Here is a 24803-nt window from a genome sequence, read left to right as displayed (position 1 = left end):
AAATGGCTTGGCCCACTCTTCACTAGCGCCCATTTCGACGCTGACGGGGCTGCTCCAAAATCCTGAAGTCGCCCACTTTACAGAGAGAAGGACTGAAAAGGCGCTGAAAATTCACCAGGCCATCAGCACCCTTCCAACCCCCGCTGATTTCCAGGGATTTAGACAAGTATGACCCTGCTAAGAGTTGAACTGTTTATATCCCTGGTCCCAAGGCACCCGCACGGATCCTGCTGGTCTCCTAGGGTTCTCTGCCACTATGCTTGGGCCTACCCACCATTCATCTTCGGGGACCCTTCGGTGAAGGCGCGAAAACGCAGAGGAGTCACCGCGTTCGTCTATGGCAAAACGGAATGCAGCAGCTCGGGAGGACAAGGCGGCTTCTGCAAGCCCACCACAAATGTTGCCAGCCTTCCAGGTGCCTTAGGCCTCCGCTTTGAAGGCGTCGGGTAGCAAAAGTAGCAGTTCAACCAACCGCTCCTTCCTCCTTCGCCCTAAGCCAAAGCAGGCCCCGAGGAATGGGACGCTTTGTGACGATTTCTGTGGCAATGTGTTTCTCTTCGTGTGCAGGAGCGATGGGCGCCTTCCGATTAGTGGGGGACCTTTCCCCATTAAATTGCCTAAAGGGACCTGGGGGAAGGATGTCCTAAGGCAGGGGTAGTCAAACCGCGGCCCTCCAGATATCCATGGACTACAATTCCCATGAGCCCCTGCCAGCGTTCGCTGGCAGGGGCTCATGGGAATTGTAGTCCATTGACATCTGGAGGGCCGCGGTTTGACTACCCCTGTTCTAAGGTAAGCACCTCTAGGCATCGCAAGCATGGCTGGGGGGCGCCTGGAGTTGCCTCACCTCGATGAAGGCTCACCTCGATGAAGGCTCCTCCATCCCCTGCCCCCTCCGGGCTGCCTGGCTCCGCGCTCTTCCCCGACGCGGGCTCGGCCCAAGGGAGCCCCGAGGGCGAGAAACCTGCACCTGCCACGAGCCTTCCGGGAGGCGCCGAGAAAGGAGCGGGACCGGGGGCGGGGGGACTCAAGCCAGCCTCCCCGGCCCTCCGTCTCTCAGCCACCCTCAGCGGCAGGGCGGAGCGGCCCCGTCGAGGCCAAGGGATCGCGCTCAGCCGGCTCTGCCTTTCGGCTCCCCTGGGCACTGGGAAAGGCCCCGGCTCCGGGCGCCGCCTCTCTCCTCCCAGCCCCGCTCCAGTGCTGGGGAGGGGGGGGGGTTTGCGCTCCGGGCCTCCGCCAGTGCGAGGTGGTGGTGGTGGTGCTGGTTGGGGAGGGGGGCTTGTTGTGCTTCGCAGGTGAAAGCGCGTGTCTGCAAACAGCTTTCCCCCCCCCCCCGAAAAAAAACACACAACAAAATCAGAACGGCGGCTGCGCGCTCCCGGCCTTTTGTGGAGCGCCACGCATTAAAAAAGCCGCATTCCACCGAAGTTGTTTCAAAAAGAGCTGCCAAGGAGGGGGGAGAAGGGGAGGGGGCGGGCGACGCTTTTCGTGCCTCGCTCTACCTCTGGCGACCACAGGAGCCCCCTATGCTCCGCCCGCCTCCCGCCCCCAGTCCGTCCCGGCCTCCGAATAATGCCTCGCTTTCTTTCCGAGGCGTCGGGGATCAGGCGCAGCGCTTAGGGGTCTTCCCCGCGGAACGGGGCCGGAGGCAGCTCCACAGAGCGGCCAAGGAAGGACGGAGGGGAGGGAAAGGAACCCCAAGAGCCCCGCAGAGCTCTCCCCGGCCCCATCGGCCCTCCCAGCCCAGAGGGGGGCTGGACAACACCCACCCCCTACCCCCGAGGCTTGGGCTTCGGGCTTCCTGGGTCTCTCGAAATGCTTCCCGCAATTGCTTCAGGGCAAACCTCCCCGCACCCCGCGCCCCTCCCGCCTCCACTTTTAAAAATGAAACTTTCGTTTCGACTTAAACCGGAGAGAGTGGCCCTCCGAACTCAGCTCGGCTGTTCCTGGGGGGGGGGGGGAGATGTTTGTGCCTTCCCGCGGATCCGAAGGCGGCGTTTGGGCGCGAGCACTGGACTGAAGTTTAATTCGCGTTCACGCCCGGCTCTCATTAACGGGCGGGCGATTCGCGTAGGCGCCCTCGGGGGTGGGGGGGTGGGGACAGGCGGGCCGATCGTCCACAAACTGTCACTTGATCCTCCTCTCGCTCTCTCGCTGGCGTTTTGTTGTTGTTTTGTTTTTTTAACGAGCAAGGGATCGGTTTGCCGGCGGGGTGCCTAAACCGGGCGCGGGCTGGCGGCCTGAATCTTCATTAAAACTGCTCTTCTTCTTGTACCCTCCCGCCACGCTCCTTTTCCCTCCCCCCCCCCCTTCTTTAAATAAAGACAATTCCTCTTCCCGCTTCTCGGTGGCTTTTTACGGCTTGGCGCTCAACTCGCGAATCGCACTTCCCTTTCTTCATTCGCCGCATGCAAAAACAAAATAAAAAAACAACAACAACAAAAACCCGGTTTCTCTGCTTTCGCAAGCTCCCCCCCCCCCTCCCGTCCCCTTGCAAGAAAGCAAGGGTGTGCCTTACATGGGAAAGGAGGGGGGGTCCTTTCTCCTGCCCCTCCCATTAGAAACAAACAAAATAAACCACCCCAGTCCAGGACTTGAACTGAAGAACTGTTTGGCTGGGAAAAGAAACTCCCTCTTTCCCTCCCTCCCTCCCCCCTCCCTCCCCGACGTCTCTCCCCCTCCTCCCCGCCCGTCCACGGTGGCCAAAATCCCATGTCATTCTGCTCCAAGTGACTCCATGTGATGTCAGCTTTAAATGTAAGCGACAGCGATCTGACGCTCGGGAAGATGTTGGTTATCCCAATCTGACAGCGCGGCCAGCGCACGGCCGGCACTCTGGATGCGTCTTGGGCCAAGGTAAGCTCATTCCCGGCCGGGCTTTCCCGCCCGCCCCGTCCCCGCCCACCAGAACCCCGTGCGGGCCCAGAGAAAGAGGGGGCTAGGGGGGGGGCTGAAGGGCTGCCCCCTCCCCGCCTGTCTCTCCCTCTCTCCCCCACCCACCCACCTGGCCCGCTCCGGCAGGGCTTTGCGCGGAGTTGGCCGGGGACTTTGCGCCACGTTGTGCGCAATGAGCCGCGAGCCGTCGCTCTCCCCGCGCGCCTTTGCTCGTCCGCCTTTGAATGTAAATGGGGGAGGCTGGGCTGGGGGGGGGGAGGGGAGGGGATGGGGGGAGGGCAGGCGGGAGGGGTGCGGATTAAATTGATTTGTCAACGGGTTTTGCTGGAATGCTGAGCCGGAGGACCCAGCCGCGCCTGCCTCCCTTCTAAGCTCTCCATTGTGAGGATGGAGGTGGCGGCGGCGGAGGTGGCCGTGGCGGTGGGGAGGGACGCTGGCCCAGTGGCGGCGTCTCCCGCGGCCGTCCCGATGTGATCGGGTTTGCATGGGCGACGTCTGGCCGCTCTTCACGCGTCCGGGTCTCTGCTTCTCTGCCTCCCGTTGCCCTGCCCCAGAGAATGGCCTCGTCGGCGTCGCTGGAGACCGTCATGCCCGCCTCGCCCTGCGTCCGGCCCGGAGCCGCCAACCCGTCCAAGACGCTGGCCTTCTCCATCGAGCGCATCATGGCCAAAGGCTCGGAGCCGCCGCCGCCGCCGCCCCACAAGCCCGCCGCCGCCGCCGCCTTCGAAGCGCGGCGCAGCGCCTCGCCCCACAAGAAGCTGCTGGGCCTGTGCTCGCCCATCCCTTGCGTGATCCCCATCCAGCCGCTGGCCGGCTACGAGGCGCCCGCCAAGACGCTGCTCAGCAGCTACTCGGAGCTCTGGAAAAACAGCCTGCGCCATTGCTCGACGGCGGCGGCGGCCTTTTGCAAAGCCAACTGCGGCGTGTGCTGCAAGGGAGGCGACCTGCAGCCGCCGCCGCCGCCACCGCCGCTGGCCCCGGCCGGCCCGGGCCGCGTGATCAAGCCGCAGGCCATCAACCAGGCGCTGGCCATGCCGCCCGCCGGCCTCTACTACTTCAACTACCTGGAGTCGGCCTCGTACCACCCGTCGGAGCTGCTGCCGGGCCAGCTCTTCCCCTCCAGCCTGCTCCACTCGCCCGGCCCGGCCGCCGCTGCCGCCGCCGCCGCTGCCCTCTCGGCGCACCAGAAGCTCTTCCTGCTGGAGAACGCCAAGCTGGCCGGCCTGGCGCCGCCGGACAAGTTCCCCACCGCCCAGTTCCCGCACAAGGAGCGCCTGCCCGGCCAGCTCGACCAGGTCATGAAGGAGAACACGGCGCTGGCCGCCGACAGGAACGGCCTCAAGGCGCAGCAAGCCAAGCTCGGCGCCGCCAGCGCCGGGGCCGCAACCAACGCCGACGGCAAGCCCAAGAACTTCACCTGCGAAGTGTGCGGCAAGGTAGGGCAGCGGCCGCGGGGAAGGGACGGGACGGGATGGGAAAGGCGCGCCGGAGGGCCTCGGGCAGGACATTTCCTCCTCCGAAGAGGGGAGTCTTTCTCGCCCGACCACCTGGTGGAGGCGAGAGGGCTTCTCCTCGGTAGACCTGCACAGGCTTGGAAGCCCCGTCGGTCCCTGCCAGGGCAATCCTCGACGGCCTGGCGCACTTGCGCTACAGGGGGCTGTGGGCTGCTGGCCCAGCGCGTGGGGAGGCCTGCCAAGGGCCTGTCAGGGAGTTCCGGGGCAGAGCTGGGACCTGGACAGGGGACTCCTCGGCCGCCCCCGTCGTGGGAAACACCTAGCGAGCGTATCGCCGGAGCCATCCGGGCAAAGGCCGATCGAAACTGCCTCTTGCCGTGAAGCGCCTGACGCTCGGCCCACCCTAAGATGCCAAGGAGCTTTATGGAGAGGGGGGAGGACTGAGATGGCCTGTGAACAAAGTAAACGCACTGGCGCCCAGCAGGGCAAGACTAGAATCCAGCTCCGCCTCTGGCACCAAGGTCTCCCCACCGCCTCATCCCCCCCCCTCCCCAGAACGAAATCTCCCCCCCTCTGCCTCCCGCCGGGCTCCTGGAAGAAGAAGTAGGGCGCCCTTTCCCCGGGGGCTGAGCGCGCTTGCCCGCGTTGTGTTTCCTCGTAGGTGTTCAATGCCCATTACAACCTCACGCGCCACATGCCGGTTCACACGGGCGCCAGACCGTTCGTTTGCAAAGTGTGTGGGAAAGGCTTCCGCCAGGCCAGCACCCTCTGTAGACACAAAATCATCCACACGCAGGTAGGCCAGCTCCCGAGCTACCCGCTCGCCTGTCTTGGTTTGCCCCCCCCCCCCCCCGCCAAGCCGACGTTTCCTCGGCTCGGGCTCGGGCCTGGGGGACGATCGGGAGTAGGGTGCGGGGAGACAGAAAGTTTTCCTGCCCGTTCTTCTGCCCCTTCGTCTGTCTTTAAAATGTTCTCTCCCCGCCGTAGGAGAAACCTCATAAGTGTAACCAATGTGGGAAAGCTTTCAATAGAAGTTCCACGTTAAACACTCACATTCGGATCCACGCGGGCTACAAACCGTTCGTGTGCGAGTTTTGCGGCAAAGGATTCCATCAAAAAGGTAATTTGGGTGGTTTGGGATTTGTTCCTTACAAAATGTGATTTGATGTGGATGGTCTTTCTCCCGCTCTTGGTGGGAAATTTAGAGGGAATTGTGTTGTTGTTGTTGTTGTTGTTAAACTTTATAAAAAAAATTTTCCAGCTCCGGGGAGGGGGGGTTGTCAGGTTTTATTTGCACCGGGTAATTTTGAAAACTAAAGACGAGAAAATTGTTGATTGGAAGGGAGGCTTAGAGAAAACAAAACGGTAGCGCCAAGGCAGCGGGAAATAATTTCCAGAGGATTTTCCCACCGTCTGGTCAATTTCGGCTCCAGGCTGCGCTGAACGTTCTAAAAGGAACGTTCGGAAGGTTCCAAATGGAACGTCGCGAAGGTTCGGAGCCGAATCCTCCCGCCGTTCTTTCGCGTTGCCTGGAAGGAGCCCCGGCGCTCCGGGCGGCGAGTTTCCCATCCTCCCAGTACAACCCCCCCCCTCTCACTCCTTCTCATCCCCCCCCCAAATGCCCTGCGGGGGAGGGGTTGCCTTGAGGCGGCCGCGAAAGACTAACTCAAAGTCAAAGCTGTCATTCGGCATTAACGGCGATGCCAGCTAAGGGCACGATCCGGCCGAGACGAAAGCGTTAGCCGATGAAGCTTGTCGGCTTCGCGCGCTGCCTTTCCAACAAGGAAGCGCTTTTCAAAGGCGGGAGTTTTTGGCTCGATCCCTTTTGCCATCGCGGCTTTGGTGGGGCCCCCTTGTGCTTACCCGAGCGCCACAGAGGCAGAAATCCAGTTGGCCAAAGGCTGTCCCCTCCCCGGGCTGTCCCCTCCCCAAATTTCCTCGCCGTTTCCCAACCGAAGGCGGTTTTTGCATTGGGATGTGTGGCCGCCCCGTCGGTCTCTCGATCCCCCCCCCCTCCGGCCCCCTCCCGACACGCACTTCCCGCCCTCCCTGCTTCTCCTGGGCCTCATCCAGGCTCTCCCGTTTGCTGCGGGTCAGGACGCTGACCCGGCCTCTAATTTCTTAATTCGCCGGTTGCGGGGCGCCTGGCCCTTGACGCAGACCAAGTTTGACAACTTCTTGACCGTCCCTTGGCAGGACACTTCCTTAATGAAGCCAGGCCACAGAAAGCGCTCGCCTCCCGCAGGAAAAAGCCTCGCCTTGCGAGGAGGAGGAGGAGGAGAAGAAGAAGAAGAAGAAAAGCGGGGCGAGGGGGGGGATAAAAGGAAGAAGGGGGAAGGCCTAGATTTGGGGGAGAAAAGGCGGGGGGGAGAGTGTGGGAGGGGAGAGAGAGAAAAACACTCACCCTTAAAAACCAAAAAAGCCACCCTCACCTCCAGCTTTCTGTGTCCCCGGCAGGGAATTACAAGAACCACAAGCTCACGCACAGCGGCGAGAAGCAGTACAAGTGCACCATCTGCAACAAGGCCTTCCACCAAATCTACAACCTCACCTTCCACATGCACACGCACAACGACAAGAAGCCCTTCACCTGCCTCACCTGCGGCAAGGGCTTCTGCCGGAACTTTGACCTCAAGAAGCACGTGCGCAAGCTCCACGACTCCCCCGCCGCCGCCGCCGCCGCCGCCGCCACGCCCGCCACCAAGGAGCTCTCGCGGACCGGGCCCAGTTAGGCGCCCGCGGGCACCCCCAGAGACCGTCCCGGAGGCCTGGGGGGACGGAATCCCCCTTCCCCGCGGCCAAGACTATCTGCTTCACTCACAAACTTGGGAGTTCCCCCCGTGTACATATATGTACAAATGCACACATATATAATATATATATATATATATACATAAAGAGATAGAGAGCTATAAATTAAATATCTATATAAAAGGAGACTTATTTAAAGCGCCAGTGCTGGCGGTGGGTCTTACAGAAGCCTTGGCTTCTTTCTTTCTTTCTTTCTTTCTTTCTTTCTTTCTTTCTTTCTTTCTTTCTTTCTTTCTTTCTTTCTTTCTTTCTTTCTTTCTTTCTTTCTTTCTTTCTTTCACCGGCCTCCAGGCGAGCCAAGGGAAAGGCCCCTTCTGTACATATGGGTGTGTGATATAGATGTATATAGGCTTGTAAATTAAAATTTTAATGTACACACGGATAAGGAATATATCATCTACGAGGCAATAAAAAAAGTCGTTTAATAGGACTCTTTTGGCCCTCTGCCCTAACTTTATATAGATAGATGATTAAAGGGCTATGAGCGTATAGAGAGAGAATGTAGAGTATATATTTTATAGAAAGATTGATTTTTTTGTTCCAACATTAAGAAGACTTTTGAGCAGAGATGATGGCGGGGGGGGGGGGCAGGATTCTCCCAACCCCCACCCCCGTCGGCCGGAGATCTCTCCTGACAGTCTCCGTGGATCGGCTCTCCTCGTTCGCTGACGGCGGGTGAGTCGCGCACCGTCCGGCTGGGGACCCGGGGGTCGAGTTGAATCGAAATCCGGAGCGGGGAGGCGAATTCGATTTGCAGTGTGAACCCGACTGGCGGCGCAGGGGTGGGAGATTCGGGTATGCGGAGTGGCGGAAGGATTGAAAAGGCAGGAGGGGGTGGGGGGAGGGTGGGGCCGTCCTGGGAGGGGGCGCCCCTCCAAATGGGGAGGCCTGGGCTGGCTGCTTTCAGTCGGGTCCGCAGAGGCGGGCTGTCCCGCGCCGCCTGCCCAAAATGCTCAGCGGAGACGATCTCCGGAACGGCACAAACCCACAATTGGGAGACGGGGAGGACACACGCCTCGCCCCATTCATTTCGCTTCCCAAGTTCGGAAATCCTGGCCCGGGAAGGGGGGGGGAGGGAAATCCTCTCCCGGCAGGCGAGGAGAGGCAGCGCAGCACTGCCAAATCGCGCCCCTCCTTCCCTCCCCCCCCCCGGCGGGCGTCTGCCACCAACACCCACCACCAATTCTCCCTCCCTCCGCCCTGTCCCCTCATCTCCGGGTTAGCATAGAGACAGCTCCCCATCTTGGTGGCTCCCTTCCATCCCTGCACACGGGGTGGGTGTGCGTGTGTGTGAGGGGGGGGGGGAATACAAAATTAGCCCTTAAATAAGAATCACGCCAGAGGGCCTTTGGAAGCTTCGCCCGTGTCCCCGCCGCCCCTAACGTGCCACCTTTTGGGGGTCTCTCAATTAAGGCGCAGTTAAGTCATTTCCCGAACGGCTGGCCTCTCTCTCCCTCCCCCCCCTCTCCCTCCCCCCCCCCCTCTCCCTCCTTCTCTCTGCGTCTTTTCCTTGCTCGCCCCCCCCCCCCTTCGCTGCCCCTTGAACGCTAATGAAACGATCTCTCTCGCCCGCTTTCGGAGTAATGACCCAAATGAAGAGCGCCAAGCCCGGCCCTTCACTCCGCATTACAGTCATCAGCCCCAGCGGGCCCGGCCGGCCGAGAGGGGTCATCGGAGCGCGCAGGAGACGCGCCGGGCGCCCGCCCCGTCCAACGGAGCCCCCTCCGTGCGGCCGGGCGGATTCGGCCCGCATCCAGCTGCCCGATGGACCCGGACGCCTCCGAAGCCTGCCCCCTGCTTCGCCCAGCGGGGAAGGAGGCCCTTCCAGCCAGGGGGCCCGGGAGACCCAGCAGACCCCCCAGTGGAAATTCGCAAGCACCGGTTCCCTTCACTTCCTCCCCCCCCCCCCCAAGGCCTTCTTAAGAGTCAGCTCCACTGTCAGTAGGGCCGGATCTGCTTAGGATCGCTCTCTTGGATACCGTCTATGGAAGGAGAGACGCTGCCTGAGAAGATTGGCCCTCCTATGAGGGGCCACCACTTTGGACCACTATATCTACGTGGAAAGAAAGTTCTTGTGCAAAAAAATGCCAATTCAGCAGGGAAGGGATGAAATGAGAGGGAGAGGGGGGGGGGGGCGTTTACATGGCAGTCCTATGCAGAATTACTTCAGGTTGTGTAGAATGAGGCCAACGGGTTTAGATTGGCCTAACTTTGCATTGAATATTACTTCTTTTTTAAAAAAAATCTAAACGGGTACCACAAGACTCCATGGCAAGACAGATTTCTGCCCCAGCCCTCTGTGGATGTGGATCCCCAGTGATGAGGATTTTTTCTGCCCCCCCCCCCCCAATATTCCCCTGAAGATCTCCCTCACTCACAATTAAGCCAGGCCTGAAGCTCATTTCGCTGCTTGTCTCAGGCAGCTGGAGCAAATCCGTCCTTTCAGGCTTAAAATAACAGCCTAGCTGGGGGTGGACGGGGAAGGCAGGGAGGGGGAGGTGAGTTGAGTTGTCTCCAAAGTTTCTTTAGTCTTTTGAACAACTTTAACTGTTTGGTAATGCTTTGGGCTGATCCTGCATTGAGCAGGGGGTTGGACTAGATTACCTAGATGGCTCCTTCCAACTCTATGATTCTATGATTCTATGTAATGGAATCATCTCCAACCTGCTGTTGTGACCGTAGCGGTGGGTGAGTGGCCATTACATGCCTTGATTTGTTGTCCTTTTAACTGGAAGAACCAAACGGGCCTGCAGCCACAGTCCCCAGGCTGCTATGCTCTTTCCCTCCAGCCCACCATCCACGATTGACACTGACATCAGCAAACCCAGAGCAACTTTGGTTCTGGTGCTTCTGAGACCCTCCAAGTCCTAAAGCTTCTGCCATTCAAAATGTCAATTCCTAGCAGGCTTCCGTATCGTTTTCGTACAGTAGGGTTTCCACTGGGTTCGCATCGGGCAGATCAGCTCGATAAAACTTCCTTACTCAGAGGCAGTATATCTGTAAATACTGCTTTGCTAGTCCGGTATCCTCTGTTCCAGCTGGCAGAGACCCCTCTACGACCTGAGTTCCTTAACTGGAAATGCAGCTGTGTGCTCTGCTGCCCTCGTGGCCCCTGGAGAATTTCGGGGGATGCTGCCGTGTTGATTCCGCAATGACATTCACGGGAACCTGAATTTTACGGAAGGTTTGGGCCTGCTCTCCCCCGTTCCCCTCGACCTACAAGGCTGATTCAGGCAGAAAGGGGGAAAATGCATCGCCTTTGACCTGGCACATCCGACTGGCTGCTGGGCATGCCACAATCTGCAAGCAGGTCAAGAGGAGCCTGTGCCCTCGGTACGATGGCTGGAAACCGATGCGGAAACAGTGGCAAGGAAGTCCACAAGGGTGTGCCTTCTTTCCCCCCTCCCAGCAGAGAGTTTAAGATTGAGATTTTGATTGTTCATGTTATGTCTTTGGATCCACTTTTTAAGAACCGCTTTTTTTTTTTAAGTTGCTACATCCTTCCTCCAATCGCCAACAGAGTGGGATCACAACAAAACGAAATCAGAGTCCAGCGGCACCTTTAAGACCAACAAAGATTTATTCAAGGTGTGAGCTTTCCAGTGTAAGCACTCGGCTGCAGTGAATATCTTCTTAACAAAATGTATTTTCCCCAAGCTGTTCCCCCCCCCCATGTATCCAGAAGGAAGTCTTGGTATGAAAACCTGTGAGCGTCCCCCCCCCCCCCGGCCCCCAACACTGCTGGTTCGGCCAAGTCACAGCTGATTTATGGGACCCCGTGGGCAGGGTTTTCAAGGGAAGAGGTGTGTGGCCATTGCGGGCCTTCATGTTACGACCCTGGTATTCCCATTCAAATACGAACCAGAGCCAGCTCCACTTAGTTGCCAAGATCTGATCGAAGGTTCCATTATCCTGATGGGGGGGGTCCAAACTGTTCCCCTTACAATGGGCACACATCTCATTAGTCCCCCCTCCCCTTATGTGGGCACCTCTGCTCTCCAGCCCAACGGTTACATGATGGGATTTTTGCTTTTGATCCCAGGGACATCCACAGATTATATAGTTTTTTCTAGGGAATTCTTCCTCTTAACTTCCCAGTGACATTTCCTTCCCTTCTGACAGACAGCTCGGAATTTACACGCCCAAAGCATTCGACTGCTTTGAAACCCTTTGGGAGCGGGAGGGGGGGGGGAGATGCGCACTCTGTGGCAGAGCAAATGCCCTCTTTCCCCGCCATTCCCTGTGGTCAGTGGAAGGCAGAGGGACGCAACGAACGGTTAGGAGGAAATGTTTTTTTTAAGACATCGATGCGGAATTGTCGCTTCCCTTCTGTATCGAAAGCCAAGTGCACAAGGGAGTTTGATGCCAAGAGAGCTAGGTGGGGCGTGGAGGAGAAGACATCCAGGGAGGTTAATGGAGACACTGTCAGGCATGCTCAGGGGAAGGGAGCTTCCTGGTGGGCATCTTTGGCTCCCCCGAAGGAAACCCTTTCCCCCTCTCCCCCGGACTCTTCAGGGATCGCAAGGAGGTTTTCCTGGCAGCTTCTCCACCAGGCTCCGTGGACCCTTTTCAAAACACAGCTCCTGTTGAGATCGGATTCCAATCTCTCTGTGATTTCAACAGGAGCCAAGATTCTTGCGGTGTATGTGTGTGTGTGTGTGTGAGGGGGGGGGGCAGGTGGCATTTTAGGAGCCCCTGGAGGAGCCCTTTGTGGGCTGTTTATTTAGAGGTGCTACTCCAGCATTTTCAGCCTGGTAGAGTGCTCAAAAAAGGCTCGCTCCTTCTGTATGTTTTAGCACCCAGCCCTCGTCTCCGTTACACCTGGAAAGGTGATATTTCACACGAGACTGCAATTGCAGAAACGCAGACTAAATGCAGACCCTCGAAGCACAACGGGAACGAGTGGGGCAACGGTGCCTGCCGTCCCACCACATTGAACAGCAGCTGGAGTCAGGTGACTCTTCCACGCTACAGCTTGGGGACCCTCCAAAGCCGTGGGTGAGCAGCACGAAACCCCTGCGCAGCACTGCTGACCGGGGTACCACTGGTTGTCCCCAGCAGTGAAGCTGAATGGACTGATCCATCCATCCTTGTCTTTTGGAGATGTCCTGGTTCCTTTGGCCTGCTGTCGCAGTCCCTTCCGGAAGCTCTCCAATGCCTGGAGCAGAGCTTTCCCCTGGTGACTTAGATTTGTTAAAACTTGCTGCTTTTACCCATCAGTTCCCATTCTGTTCCACCCTGCCCCCAAGGAGATCGAGGTGGTTCCTGTTGCTTCCTCCTCTTTCTCACAACAAACCTGCAAGGCAGGTTTGGTGGAGAATGAACCTGAGCGCCCCAGTATCCACCTGCTTCATCATGGCAGAGTGGGGACGCGAAATCACCTCCCCTTCCTCTCCCACAGCAGGTACTTTATGAGGTAGGTGAGGTTCAGAGAGCTTTGTGACTGGCCCAAGGTTACCCAAGCTGGATGAACATGGAGTAGGAGAGGGAATCAAACCCATTTCTCCAGATTAAAGGCTGTCGTTCTTAACCACTCCATCGCACTGGCTCTTAGGTCAAAAATAAAGAGGAGTTTTATAGGTAAAGGTATCCCCTGTGCAAGCACTGAGTCATGTCTGACCCTTGGGGTGACACCCTCTAGCGTTTTCATGGCAGACTCAATACGGGGTGGTTTGCCAGTGCCTTCTCCAGTCATTACCGTTTACCCCCCAGCATGCTGGGTACTCATTTTACCGACCTCGGAAGGATGGAAGGCTGAGTCAACCTTGAGCCAGCTGCTGGGATTGAACTCCCAGCCCCATGGGCAGAGCTTTCATACTGCATGTCTGCTGCCTTATCAGCCTGCACCACAAGAGGCTCTTAAAGAGGAGTTTTAGGACACTTCTGTTTCCCCCTCATTTTGCAGCCTGTGCTGGATCAGCAGCCAGAGAAGCCCATCCTCAATGTCTGCACAGCAGACTTTAGGCCTGGGTTGTTCCAACTTCAGATGAATGGGAGGACTACTTACATCACCAGTACGGGCCCAGTGAATTCAAGATTGGAGTAAAAGCAGTCGGACCTGCATCACCCCAACAGGCCTAGTTCAGCCCAAGGAATTAAGGCATCCTGGCCTCATACTTACATACAGGTAAATCACCAAATGTGGGCTGCCCCCCTGCCTCACCCCAAAGGATACCCAAGCCTGCTTCTGATGGATGGACAACCGCATCCAGTTTGTCTTGATCTGTGCTGTATTACCAGAAGAGCACAATCTTTGATGCAATCAAACGGTATTATCAATCGAATCAATAAAATAAACATAAAAACGCACATACGCATCACCAGATTAGAGAGAGCAGGGTCCTTGCTGTTTGTTTTGTATTGAAGGGGACGGGCTGTAGAAATCCCAGGGGCAATGAGCGGGAGTAGGAGGAGGAGGGGGAGGAGAGAGTAGCTTTCCCTGTTCCTTTCCACCTCCACAAACACTCGGAAACAGTGAGAAGTTTCCAAAGAAAACATTTAAAGAATATCCAGACACACAGTCCCCAGAGCCAGCTTGGTGTAGTGGTTAGGACTGCGGTCTTCTAACCTGGTGAGCCGGGTTTGATTCTGCACTCCCCCACATGCAGCCAGGTGGGTGACCTTGGGCTCGCCATGGCACTGATAAAACTGTTCTGACCAAGCAGGAATGTCAGGGCTCTCTCAGCCTCACCCACCTCACAGGGTGTCTGTTGTGGGGAGAGGAAAGGGAAGGTGATTGTAAGCCGCTTTGACACTCCTTCGGGTAGAGAAAAGGGGCATATAAGAAAACTCATCTTCTTTGAGACTCCTTCGGGTAAAGAAAAGGGGCATATAAGAACCAACTCATCTTCTTCAGTTATCTCAGGGCTCTCTCAGCCTCACCTCCCTCACAGGGTGTCTGTTGTGGGGAGAGGAAAGGGAAGGCGACTGTACGCCGCTTTGAGACTCCTTCGGGTAGAGAAAAGGGGCATATAAGAACCAACTGATATTTTAAATATAGTAATGATATCACCTGAATGGGAGAGGAAGCCTACTTCTGAACATCACACATCCCTTGGGGCAGGGAAACAGCATTTCACGCATCTCTTGTCATAGACAACCAGCACTGGCCCTCCTCTCGCTACAAAGCCCATTCCATCGAGTCTTGACCTCGTGAGCCCAGTCCTTGCCATCTTCCACGTGAGTACCCTTCAGGTATTTGGTGGTCCTCTCTCCCCTACTACAGATCATGATGAAAATGAGCAAAGAAGTCCGCAAAACAGCGTATCACTGGGAAGAGGACCACAGGCAGCAATGGGAATGACTTCTTATTCCATATAGATGTTATGCCATGTAGCTCTATTTGAAGAAGAAGAAGAAGAAGACTTGGTTCTTATATGCCGCTTTTCTCTACCCAAAGGAGGCTCAAAGCGGCTTACAGTCGCCTTCCCTTTCCTCTCGCCACAACAGACACCCCGTGAGGGAGGTGAGGCTGAGAGAGCCCTGATATTTGACTTGTTCTGAGAGGAAGTCAGAGTTGGATGTGGGATGTGAACGTATCTCATTGGATCACCCACCCCATTCCATAAGGTCGGTTGGGGAAGAGAGCCAAAGTCATCCAGTTAAGTTGCCAAGTTAACCAGCATTTGCCACTCTAGGTTCCACATGTCCATGTCCCCAATCCATACCAACGTGAAGGAGAGAGCACTGCTCCAAATTCTGGAGGAAATCTACGAGCACCAACCCCAGATTGCCGTTTCTTTTGGACCCTCTTATTGGTCATCACAAGCCATGCCCAAGCCGTATCCCTCCAGGGTGCTGAACAATTCATTCATCTAATTCACGGGATCCTGTGATGCCGTATTACACGGGTGCATGCCTATCGATAAGAAGAAACATGTGGGGAATCTTCTGCTTTCTTCTGGTCAGATTACAAACTGCATCAAGACCAACAGCCTCTTAAAAGGTAAAGGTATCCTCTGTGCAAGCACCAAGTCATGTCTGACCCTTGGGGTGACGCCATCTAGCGTTTTCTTGGCAGACTCAATACAAGGTGGTTTGCCAGTGCCTTCCCCAGTCATTACCGTTTTGCCCCCCAGCAAGTTGGGTATTCATTTTACTGACCTCGGATGGATGGAAGGCTGAGTCAACCTTGAGCCGGCTGCTGGGATCAAACTCCCAGCCTCATGGTCAGAGCTTCAGACAACATGTCTGCGCCACCCTGCGCCACAAGAGGCTCTAATAATTAATTAACTCCCACCTATTCAGGAAATCTTTCCAGGGTCATCAAGAAACGCCAGGGTTTCACAAAACTGACTTAGATGGAGTTCCCCCAGCCAAGGTAGCTGAGACTCTTGAGGAGTGGCAAGAGATTTCTGAATGAAAGGAAGATTTATTTGTATTTCTTTATAGTCTACCTTTCTCACTTTCTCACTTGGACTCTACATAGATTATACAGAGTGAGCCAATGCCGCAAAATGGGATATTTAAGAAACAATACAATAGGATCCAGGTTGTCGTCCCAATCGGAAATCTAAGAAACAGAACTGAAGCGAGGCATAAATACTAGCATGACACATTGCATGATGCCAAAATTACATAGCCAGCCCCTCGTTCAGCAAGCCAGCTTCAATAATAAAGACCTAAGTCCGCAATAATTTATCTAAGAAACTTTGTGAAAATTTGGTGTACTGCAAATCCGTTGCCTGAGTAGAAAGGCCTTTCTGAATAGTTCAGTTTTTAATATTTGGCAGAAGGTCAGAAGAGTGGGAGCCTTCCTGACCTCCACATGCAAGCCTGTCTGCAAGGTAGAGGCCACCATGGAGAAGACACATACATGAGGAGTTGGTGATTTTGCCCACTGGCAGGTTGGCACCTGCAGAGGACCTTGCTCAGATGAGCACATCTGTGGTGGGGGTACATTGGGGGAGAGGACAAACCAACTGTGTGTGTGCTGGGATGCAGGTGAAGGCAGCAGAAAGGGAACTAGGTTGCTAAAGAGTGATCCCACCTGGGATCGTAAACATAGGTGGTTCTGGATAAAATAAGGGAAGCAATTTCATTCATTCATTCATTCATTCATTCATTCATTCATTCATTCATTCATTCATTCATTCATTCATTCATTCATTCATTCATTCATTCATTCATTCATTCATTCATTCATTCATTCATTCATTCATTCGTATATACCGCCCTCCCCTGAGGCTCAGGGCAGTTTACAATGCAGAACTGGGATCAGATTGTCCTCCTCATCCAGGCAGAGAAATCCAAACTGGAGGGAAGGGGTACCTTGAAAAAAGGTGAGGAGATTTCGAAAGCAGTAGCAGTAGATTTTGAAAGCATGTATGTGTCTTCTCCATGGTAGCCTCTACCTTGCAGACAGGCTTGCATGTGGAGGTCAGGAATGGTCCCACTCTTCTGACCTTCTGCAAAATATTCAAAACTGAACTATTCAGAAAGGCCTTTCTACTCAATTCATCTCAATGGGCCATGGGCTGGGTCTTTTGCCCTCTCCTCTGTAATCTGAGCACACAGCTCCCCTGGTTGGATTGATACTGTGTCCAGCAACAGCCAAACAGGTACCTCCCCAGAAGTTCCCAGGCAGGGCAACAAAACTATAGACCTCTTTCATTGTCTCCCCAGCCACCTGCTTTGCAAGGCAGGCCTTGGAGCACACAGGTTCCATGTCGCCATTCCAGTCTCATAGCCACGGACAGCATGCACACCCCATCAAAGACGTGGGTCATCACCACATCCCGCAGGAGCACATGGCCTTCCCCAGGGACATGGGACGCTCCTATGAGACAGGCTGGGCCACTGGATGTTTGGTATACAAGAGTGCCTTCCGTCTGAGAAGGATGTCATGTAATGCCTGCGCAGTGAGTCTTGTGGAAATGTGTACACAACACATGGGGGGGGGGGGAAACGTCAACCTTACCAAGAAAAAAATAAATAAATTTTCCTTTCCATGCAGGCATGACTTGCATTTTTGCCAGAGCAATCCATAAATAAATAAACAAATAAGCTCACCTCTCCACAGTAAAGTGGGCTCTAACACTGATTCATTGCTGCATCCTTTGCTACTCACAATATTAAAATGCAAAATTTGAGGGGGAGGGTAATTCTGTCAGACTCTCTCTCTCTCCCCCCTCCCCCCCTCACTCACACACACACACACACACACACAAACACACACACACACACACACACACGGCTCCAATTATCTTTTCCCCCACAAGATGTTTCTTCTGTCCATGACTGCTCACACTTCAGCAATCTTGCCAGCAAGCTTCAAATAATATAGTTGTTGTTGTTGTTTTTTCTTTAAAAAGGGGGGGAACCCTCTTCCAAAGCCACAGTCATGAACACAACAGCTTGAACAGGCCCAGTGCCTAAGGGGGGGTTAGAGGTTCCTCTATGTAAAGAATGACACTTTAAAACTTGCCAGCATTTGCAGGCGTGTGGATTTCTTTCTCCCCCCCCCTCCTGAACAACAACAAAAAAAAAACCCAATCCCTTTGGGTGCAAACTCCATTTGCCTGTCTGAACGTTACAAGCCTCCCCTCCCAGCCGGCCAAATGTTCACCTCTTCCTCCCCCCCCCCCAAACCCTTTCCGAGATGTGGAGGGGGGGGGGAGAAGAGAGAGGCGGGTTTGGGAGAAGGAAGGTTATCCCAGGTGCATCCTAAGAGAGGCCAGAGATGCGCCTGGAGCCACAAGGGCTGGGAAGGGGAGAACCTTCAGGCAGCTGTGTTGCCCTTTTCCCTGCACCCGGCTCTCCAAACGTCTGAGCAACCAGTTTGCTGTTAGAAACATGTTAATTGCCAACGGAGCTCATTAAGGCATGCACATGCAAAACACAGGGAGGGAGATTAAAAGGACAAAAGCGCAATAATGAACTGTCAACAATCGAGCCCATCTACAAGACCAGGAGCACTCAAGAATGAGGCATTTAGAGGCAACAAAGGATTGTCTGGGACAGGAAGAAAGGAAGACCTAGACTTTTGTTGAGTCAACACAATTGATTACAAATGAGAGATTAACAGGATAGCTCCGGAGTTTTTTTGAAGGAGGCAGAAGAGAAAAGTCCAATTAAGTCCACCGAATGTTAACGACATCACTTTCCCCAGCCAGCCCTGGAGAAATTCTCATTAAACCGTCCCTGGCGATTTCTCCCCCCCCCTTTTTTTTTTGGAAAGTAATTTGTCTCCCTGATGGAGCAGAGAAAGGGAGAGAAAGGAGCGCGAGTTCTTGGCACAATGAGCTTCGGGAGACACACTGCAAAGAGCCAAAGGGGGAGTTAATGAGCATCTGACAAGCCGCTTGGATCTAGGCCTGGCAGAACCGTGATGAAAAGACGGAATTGGCCAACAACTATTCTTTAGATCAAACATAAAAAGGCCAATCTGAAACAGGCCTGCTCAAAGCTGGTGGGGAAAAGAAAAGAAAGGCCCCTGCTGTGGGGATGGAGTGGAGCCCTCAACTGCCCCCATCGGGAGGGGAAATGCATTGGCATGTCCCCCCCCCCTCCCGCCCTCCCTCCGGCCTGCCCGCCATTGCTGGACGGCGCATCCTTAAGCTCCTCTCTTCTCTCTTGAGGAATACATTGCAAAGTTTCCCAATTAGGCCATGAATGGGGATTTGTGGGCCCACTACCTTTGGGGGAAAGATAATAAAATTCATACACTGTTGTTTAAAACCGTTCCTAAGTGCCAGAGATTAAGGGGAGGCCTTCATGAGGGGCACCTTTCCCCACGGTTTATTTCTGCATTCCTGCTGGGCATCTGAGGCACACTGGGAGGTGGGCCCTGCCATGGCAACAGCCCCAGGATGAGGGGAAGCTCAGCAGCTCCAGCATCCCTCTCTCCCAGAGGTCCATGATGCGCCATTTGCTACTGCCTTTTGTGGGTGGGGGAGACTGAGGCACCGCTGACAGCCAGGTGATGGGGGATCCAGATCTCAGCATTTCCCTCTAAATAAGCATTCATATGCAGGCTTTTGGGTAGTGGGAAAGCCTTATCATGCTGTGAAAGTTTTCACCTAAAAAAAATTATCTGGGTTGGGAAGGTATTGGCCCTCCCTGAATCCCATGGCCTTGGGGGGAGAGCCTGTGCCCACATTTGGATTTCCTACGTGGCACGGTGGGTTCAGCAACAAAATGGTTGCTACAAAATGGCTGCCACAGAAGGCGGAGCCAGCTGCAAAACAATTTCCACAGCTTAACTTCAGTAACGCAGCACCCTTTGCTGTGATGGCAGCTACTGCCAAAGCAAAACTGCACAGCCCATCAAATCTCCAATACCAAAGTGGAAGCCTAGCTGGGCGCCAGCCCCACCCTCTTCCTAAAAAACATTTGGTGGGTGCTAGAAAAGGTGCTGGCAGGTGTCCCAGTGCCCACACACACGACATTGGGGACCCCCTGATTTAGACAAGTAAAAACAGGCAAAACCAACTAGACAGGATTGTCCTGGCAGGAAGCTCTTCCAGAACAGCTCCGGTAGGATTTGTGGAATGGAGGGTTTGAGAAGCTAGCTGAGTTCTCACATAAAGAGTTTGCTTTGAAGACCAGGAGGATATATCCATATCTTATTATATACCTACACACACATACATGCCAGTGGCCTTCAGTCTTTCCAGAACTGCAAGCATGTGACAGAAAGTCACACGAATAGGAGTTATGTAACAAGAAAAGGCGTAGAGTTATGACCTCAAGTGGGTAGCCATATTGGTCTGTAGTAGTACAACAAAATTTCAGTCATGGTAGTTAAATGGTGGAATTGGCTGCCTAAGGAGGTGGTGACCTCCCCCTCACAGGTGGTCTTTAAGCAGTGGATGGACAGCTACTTTTCATAGATGCTTCAGGCTGATCCTGCATTGGGTGGGGGGTTGGAGGGCCTGTATGGCCCTTTTGAACTCTATGCTTCCAATGTTTCTGCATATACATACATGTGGTCTCTGCAGAATGAGCATTGCCCTTTACTATAGAGAGGAGCAAATTCCCTGTAGACTCTGAACATCGGGCATGACCTCTCCCAAGCACTAGGATGAAGATGATGCATGACATGTAGTCCTAAATAAAGTCCCTGCTGACTCTACATATTCCCTGTGGCACAAAGTCTGTCCTAGGAGACTGAAGAGTGGGGTGCAATCCTAAGCCTCATGAATTTCACATTGGGGTTCTTTCTTGGGAATGTACCTTCACAAAGAGAAAAGTGGTATTTGCTGCATCAGGGAGCAAAATTCCCCCACCCCCTGAGAAACTGACAAGGTAAATGAATCACATGATGCTGTTCAAGGTGGCTGATTTAGTTACCCAATCACTGGGTATCTGTATACTTGATAAGGGAACAGTCTCTCAGTGTGGAGCACTACCTGCTTGTGAGCCTGGCAGTGGGCCACACATACCCCTCCCCTAGGCATACCCCTATGGCAGTGGTTCTTAACGTTCCTAATGCCATGACCCTTCAATACAGTTCCTCATGTGGTGGTGACCCCCAACCATAAAATGATGCAAGGGTTCTTTCACAGAAATCAAACCAAAACTGACCAATGGCATGAAGATCCATTGTTCATGACTGCATATAAATTGTCCCCCCCCCCCCCGGGGTTTCTCAGTTCCATTTTGCCTTTTGTCCCACCACACCAATCTCGCTAATTTCTTCTGCTCCAGACAGATGAACAATCTATCTCGATCTACCCTGCAAGGCTGTTGTGTGGATGGCACCCCCCCCCACACTGGCCATGCTGCTTGCCCTGCTGCAACCCCTGTGAAAAGGTCATTCAACCCCAAAGGGGTCCTGATCCCCAGGTTGAGAACCACTGCCCTAGGGGCTGCCAAAAGATTGAACCCACCCCCAGTGTCTCCAAAATGGTTGCCTCAAAAAGATTAAAAGGCAAGATGAAAGACACCTGTCTGTAAAGGGCAGAAATAACTTGGTAAGATACAGACCAATCACCAAAGCAAAGGTATCAGTGTCACAATTTGATTTTACCGGGTGGAGAAAATTCCTCCTTCCATTTCCTACAATGATTAATTCATCCTCGGATAGACAAGGAAGATTTGTCATTTGGCAGAACACTCTCAACCGCTGCATCACATCAGAGCAGTCCTTGTTCCACCACCTGCCGTGACCACAAGCGGTTACATTTTCACTCTTTTCTGTGAGACTCTGTATATGTAACCTCTGTAGAGGCACCTCTCTGTAGGGTTCTGAGGAGATGTGTGTTATGCTGCCTCCTTGACGCCTAATTTTGGCTGTCACCAAAGGCTCTTCCCTTAGAATTCTTAGCTGGACCCAAAGAATGCTACGACTTAGTTGCATATTGTAGAATGACAGAAGTTAGTGTAGGTGGATGGCTCTGAGGTAAAAGGGGACCCTTTACTGGAAAATAAATGGTTGTTTTTAAGCATGGGGTTTATTTATAACAGTGTAATGGTTTCTGTATGGTTAATTAGCATAAGAGTTTCAGACAGGTTTATTGTTTTTCTTTGTTCCTCCAAAGTTCCCTCAATAGACCTTAACCACTAAGGTTACCTGGCACTTAGGCTAATGACTCCCACATAGACTCATTTCCCCCACTTCCACACAGAGCACAGATTTCTTTTACACTATTACAGCACCTCCTTCAGGTCTCTTTCCTCTACACCAGGGGTAGTCAACCTGTGGTCCTCCAGATGTCCATGGACTACAATTCCCATGAGCCCCTGCCAGCTGGCAGGGGCTCATGGGAATTGTAGTCCATGGACATCTGGAGGACCACAGGTTGACTACCCCTGCTCTACACCACGTCCTACTTAACTGCCTCTCTCACAAAGCCTCTCTGAACCAACCAGTCAACTCCACGCCTTATGGTAGAGCTACCATCCAAACATGACACACTTCAATCACCTATCCAGCTCCCTCTTTCGTACTCTCTTGACGCCTACATTTTAAATCACCCCAATGGGCAAATAAAGCTCCACAATTAAAACAGATAAGATTCAGAAAACCTTTATTAGCAAACACAATCACAGCCCAAGGAAACAAAATGGATTAGACAAGACGAGGTTCCTGCACTAGCATAAAATAAGTAATTTCTGCTTCCAAGGGCATCAGCTACCCTGGCAAGTTTAATGGGATCCTTTTCTGTAAGCATTAATTTGATGTTGAGGACTGGCAGTCTTCAAGCAAAGGTTGGATACACACTTTTCTTGGGTGCTTTAGGATGCTTAGGGCTGATCCTGTGTTGAGCAGGGGGGTTGGACTAGATGGCCTGTATGGTCCCTTCCAACTCTATGATTCTATGATTCTAACTTGGAATTGACTTTGGAATTTAAATCCATCAGATATGACTGGATAGAAGCTCGTTGGGGAGAGAAGACTGGACACTCCAAAACAACATATAGTTGTGTGTCTGGGACTTTACAACCCCGTCTTTTGAAGGTGGGAATCTGATGGAATCTTCCCCAGGACACAATTGAGGAAAAGGAGTTGACTCTGGCAAGAAGGAAGGCCCTCCTAGCCAAATGAGAATCCAACTGATAGAGATAAGCAGGTAGGAGTTTATAGTTGGATGAAATGCCCAAGAATTGGGGAGAAAAGGTATCACATGGGAGGGAAGATAAAGTTTGCATTTCGATATCCTCAAGTCTGTGAAATTGCCTTGAAAATGTCTTTTTCACTCAGACCCATAAGCCACACAATATCGAGCCCAATATTTTTCAGTTTAAGTAAAATTCTATTGTACCAACTGGAAATGTACGGGTCGCACAATAGGTCACGTAGCAGGCTACCAGAGTAAGCTGAGAAATGAATTCTCAGCCAATATTTGAAGGTCAATAACCAAGCTTTCAAAGCCAGATGTTGCTGACCTAATTCAATAAGGATGGTTCGATTTGCGACACTTTTGGGTACCTCGAGTAAGGATATTAAAAACATATAATGTCAAGACTGCAATTCGTTATTTAGGTCAAGGATCCATATTGGAATGCTATACAGAATTTGCAGGATAGATTTCATAGAATAAATTTTTAATGCAGCTGGAATATTTTTATTCCCCTTTTGATGGTAGAATTTAGTAAGAAAAGCTTGGGATATTTTCATAGTTTTGGCTATCTGCTTCCTTTGATGTGCCCATTTGTTGTTAAGGGAGAAGCTGAGGCCAGGGTATTTGAAATGGGACACTTGTTCAATACTGTGCCCATCAATCTTCCATGAATATTTATAAAACACACACAAAATATTTACATAGCAAGAACACCACAGACTATTGGGAGGCCGGGAATACTTGGCACACCTGAGGACTGTACAGTAGAGACACAAATGTTTACTTTAAATATAATAATGGGAAGAATAGTACATTTATTTCATTTAACCCCCATCTTCCTCCCTCAGGGGGACTCAAAGTGGCTAATATCACTGCCCTTTCTCAATTTTTTCCCTTGCAGCAACCTTGCGAGATATATTACACTGAAAGAGTATGACTTGTCCAAGGATACCCTACAAGCTTCCATAGCAGAGTGGGGCTCATAACCTGAGTCTAACTGCCACACCCACTTTTTAATCATATTGTGCCAAGATACAATGGACAGTCTCCCCAGTTTGCCCAAGAGAACAGACACTGTATTTTTTTAAAAATCTGGAAATGGAATGGGCCTGTGGATTTGGTTCCTAATTGAAAGCTACATCCCCTCCAACCTATTTTATTTTTGTCATTTGACCTCCTGGCCAGTGGAATACAGTATATACAGAAAGTCAGTATGTATCCCGCTGAGATCTTATGGCTTGTTGAACTACTTGGAATGCCAATAAAAGTAATGTAACTGTAACAATACGTATTTGGTGTAGTGGTTAGGTGTAGTGGTTAGGAGTGTGGACTTCTAACCTGGCATGCCAGGTTCAATTCTGTGCTCCCCCACATGCAACCAGCTGGGTGACCTTGGGCTCGCCACGGCACTGATAAAACTGTTCTGACCGAGCAGTGATATCAGGGCTCTCTCAGCCTCACCCACCCCACAGGGTGTCTGTTGTGGGGAGAGGAAAGGGAAGGCGACTGTAAGCCGCTTTGAGCCTCCTTCGGGTAGGGAAAAGCAGCATATAAGAACCAACTCTTCTTCTCTTCTTCTTCTTCGTATCCCTGAAAGAACTACCTTACTGTTTACCATTGAGGTATGGATCCCTATAATGCAAGCAGTGATGAGGCTTTGGGGGGCATGCAATTTTACCATCCCTTCACTTGACCATCTTTTCCTCCTGACTGAAGAGAAAAAAAAGCCTAAGATGGTCTTCTGTGAAACAAGAGGATGAAAGGAGAATGATATAAACCACCTGAGGTTCAAATTGAGAACAGTGGGGTATAGATGAAGGAAATAAATGTGAGGACCCCAAACATGGCTCTGAATAGTCCTGGAGGTGATTGTTTGGGGGTCACCTGAAGTGTGAATCCACCCAAGAACATTCACGATGGCTTTCAGAAAACTGTTCTTTCTCATAGAAGGAGGTCCCCACTTGTAAAGAGCGCTAGCTTGGTGTAGTGGTTAGGAGCTTGGACTTCTAATCTGGCAAGCGGGGTTTGATTCCCCGCTCCTCCTCCACATGCAGCCAGCTGTGTGATCTTGGGCTTGCCACAGCACTGATAAAGCTGTTCTGACCAAGCAGTAATCTCAGGGCTCTCTCAGCCTTAC

At 52.9% G+C, this 24803-nt stretch overlaps 1 protein-coding gene across 2 annotated transcripts; it reads left to right on the top strand.

Annotated features, from left to right (window-relative positions):
- The first annotated feature begins 2723 nt into the window (after nt 1-2723).
- Nucleotides 2724-7581, top strand: FEZF2 (FEZ family zinc finger 2). Of its 2 annotated transcripts, none has more exons than XM_077325011.1 (5): nt 2724-2856; nt 3450-4331; nt 5011-5145; nt 5337-5469; nt 6807-7581. In XM_077325011.1, the coding sequence occupies exons 2-5, from the start codon at nt 3453-3455 to the stop codon at nt 7079-7081; spliced, it is 1422 nt and encodes a 473-aa protein (XP_077181126.1). In that variant the 5' UTR covers nt 2724-2856; nt 3450-3452; the 3' UTR covers nt 7082-7581. The 2 variants fall into 2 exon arrangements, with proteins under 2 accessions (XP_077181126.1, XP_077181125.1); XM_077325010.1 differs by lacking the exon at nt 2724-2856 and adding an exon at nt 2867-3121.
- The last annotated feature ends 17222 nt before the right edge of the window (nt 7582-24803 follow it).

Source organism: Paroedura picta, chromosome 3 (assembly GCF_049243985.1).
Source record: "Paroedura picta isolate Pp20150507F chromosome 3, Ppicta_v3.0, whole genome shotgun sequence".
NCBI classification, from domain to species: Eukaryota; Metazoa; Chordata; class Lepidosauria; order Squamata; family Gekkonidae; genus Paroedura; species Paroedura picta.
This window is presented reverse-complemented; position numbering and strand designations above follow the sequence as displayed.

What these genes read in the sequence shown, in the direction of transcription:
- FEZF2 (XM_077325010.1), top strand. Translation starts at nt 3,068, where the DNA reads ATGAGCCGCGAGCCGTCGCTCTCCCCGCGCGCCTTTGCTCGTCCGCCT. An exon ending in CCTGCGAAGTGTGCGGCAAG is followed by an intron (nt 4,332 to 5,010) that starts GTAGGGCAGCGG and finishes GTTTCCTCGTAG; the next exon opens with GTGTTCAATGCCCATTACAA. An exon ending in ACAAAATCATCCACACGCAG is followed by an intron (nt 5,146 to 5,336) that starts GTAGGCCAGCTC and finishes TCCCCGCCGTAG; the next exon opens with GAGAAACCTCATAAGTGTAA.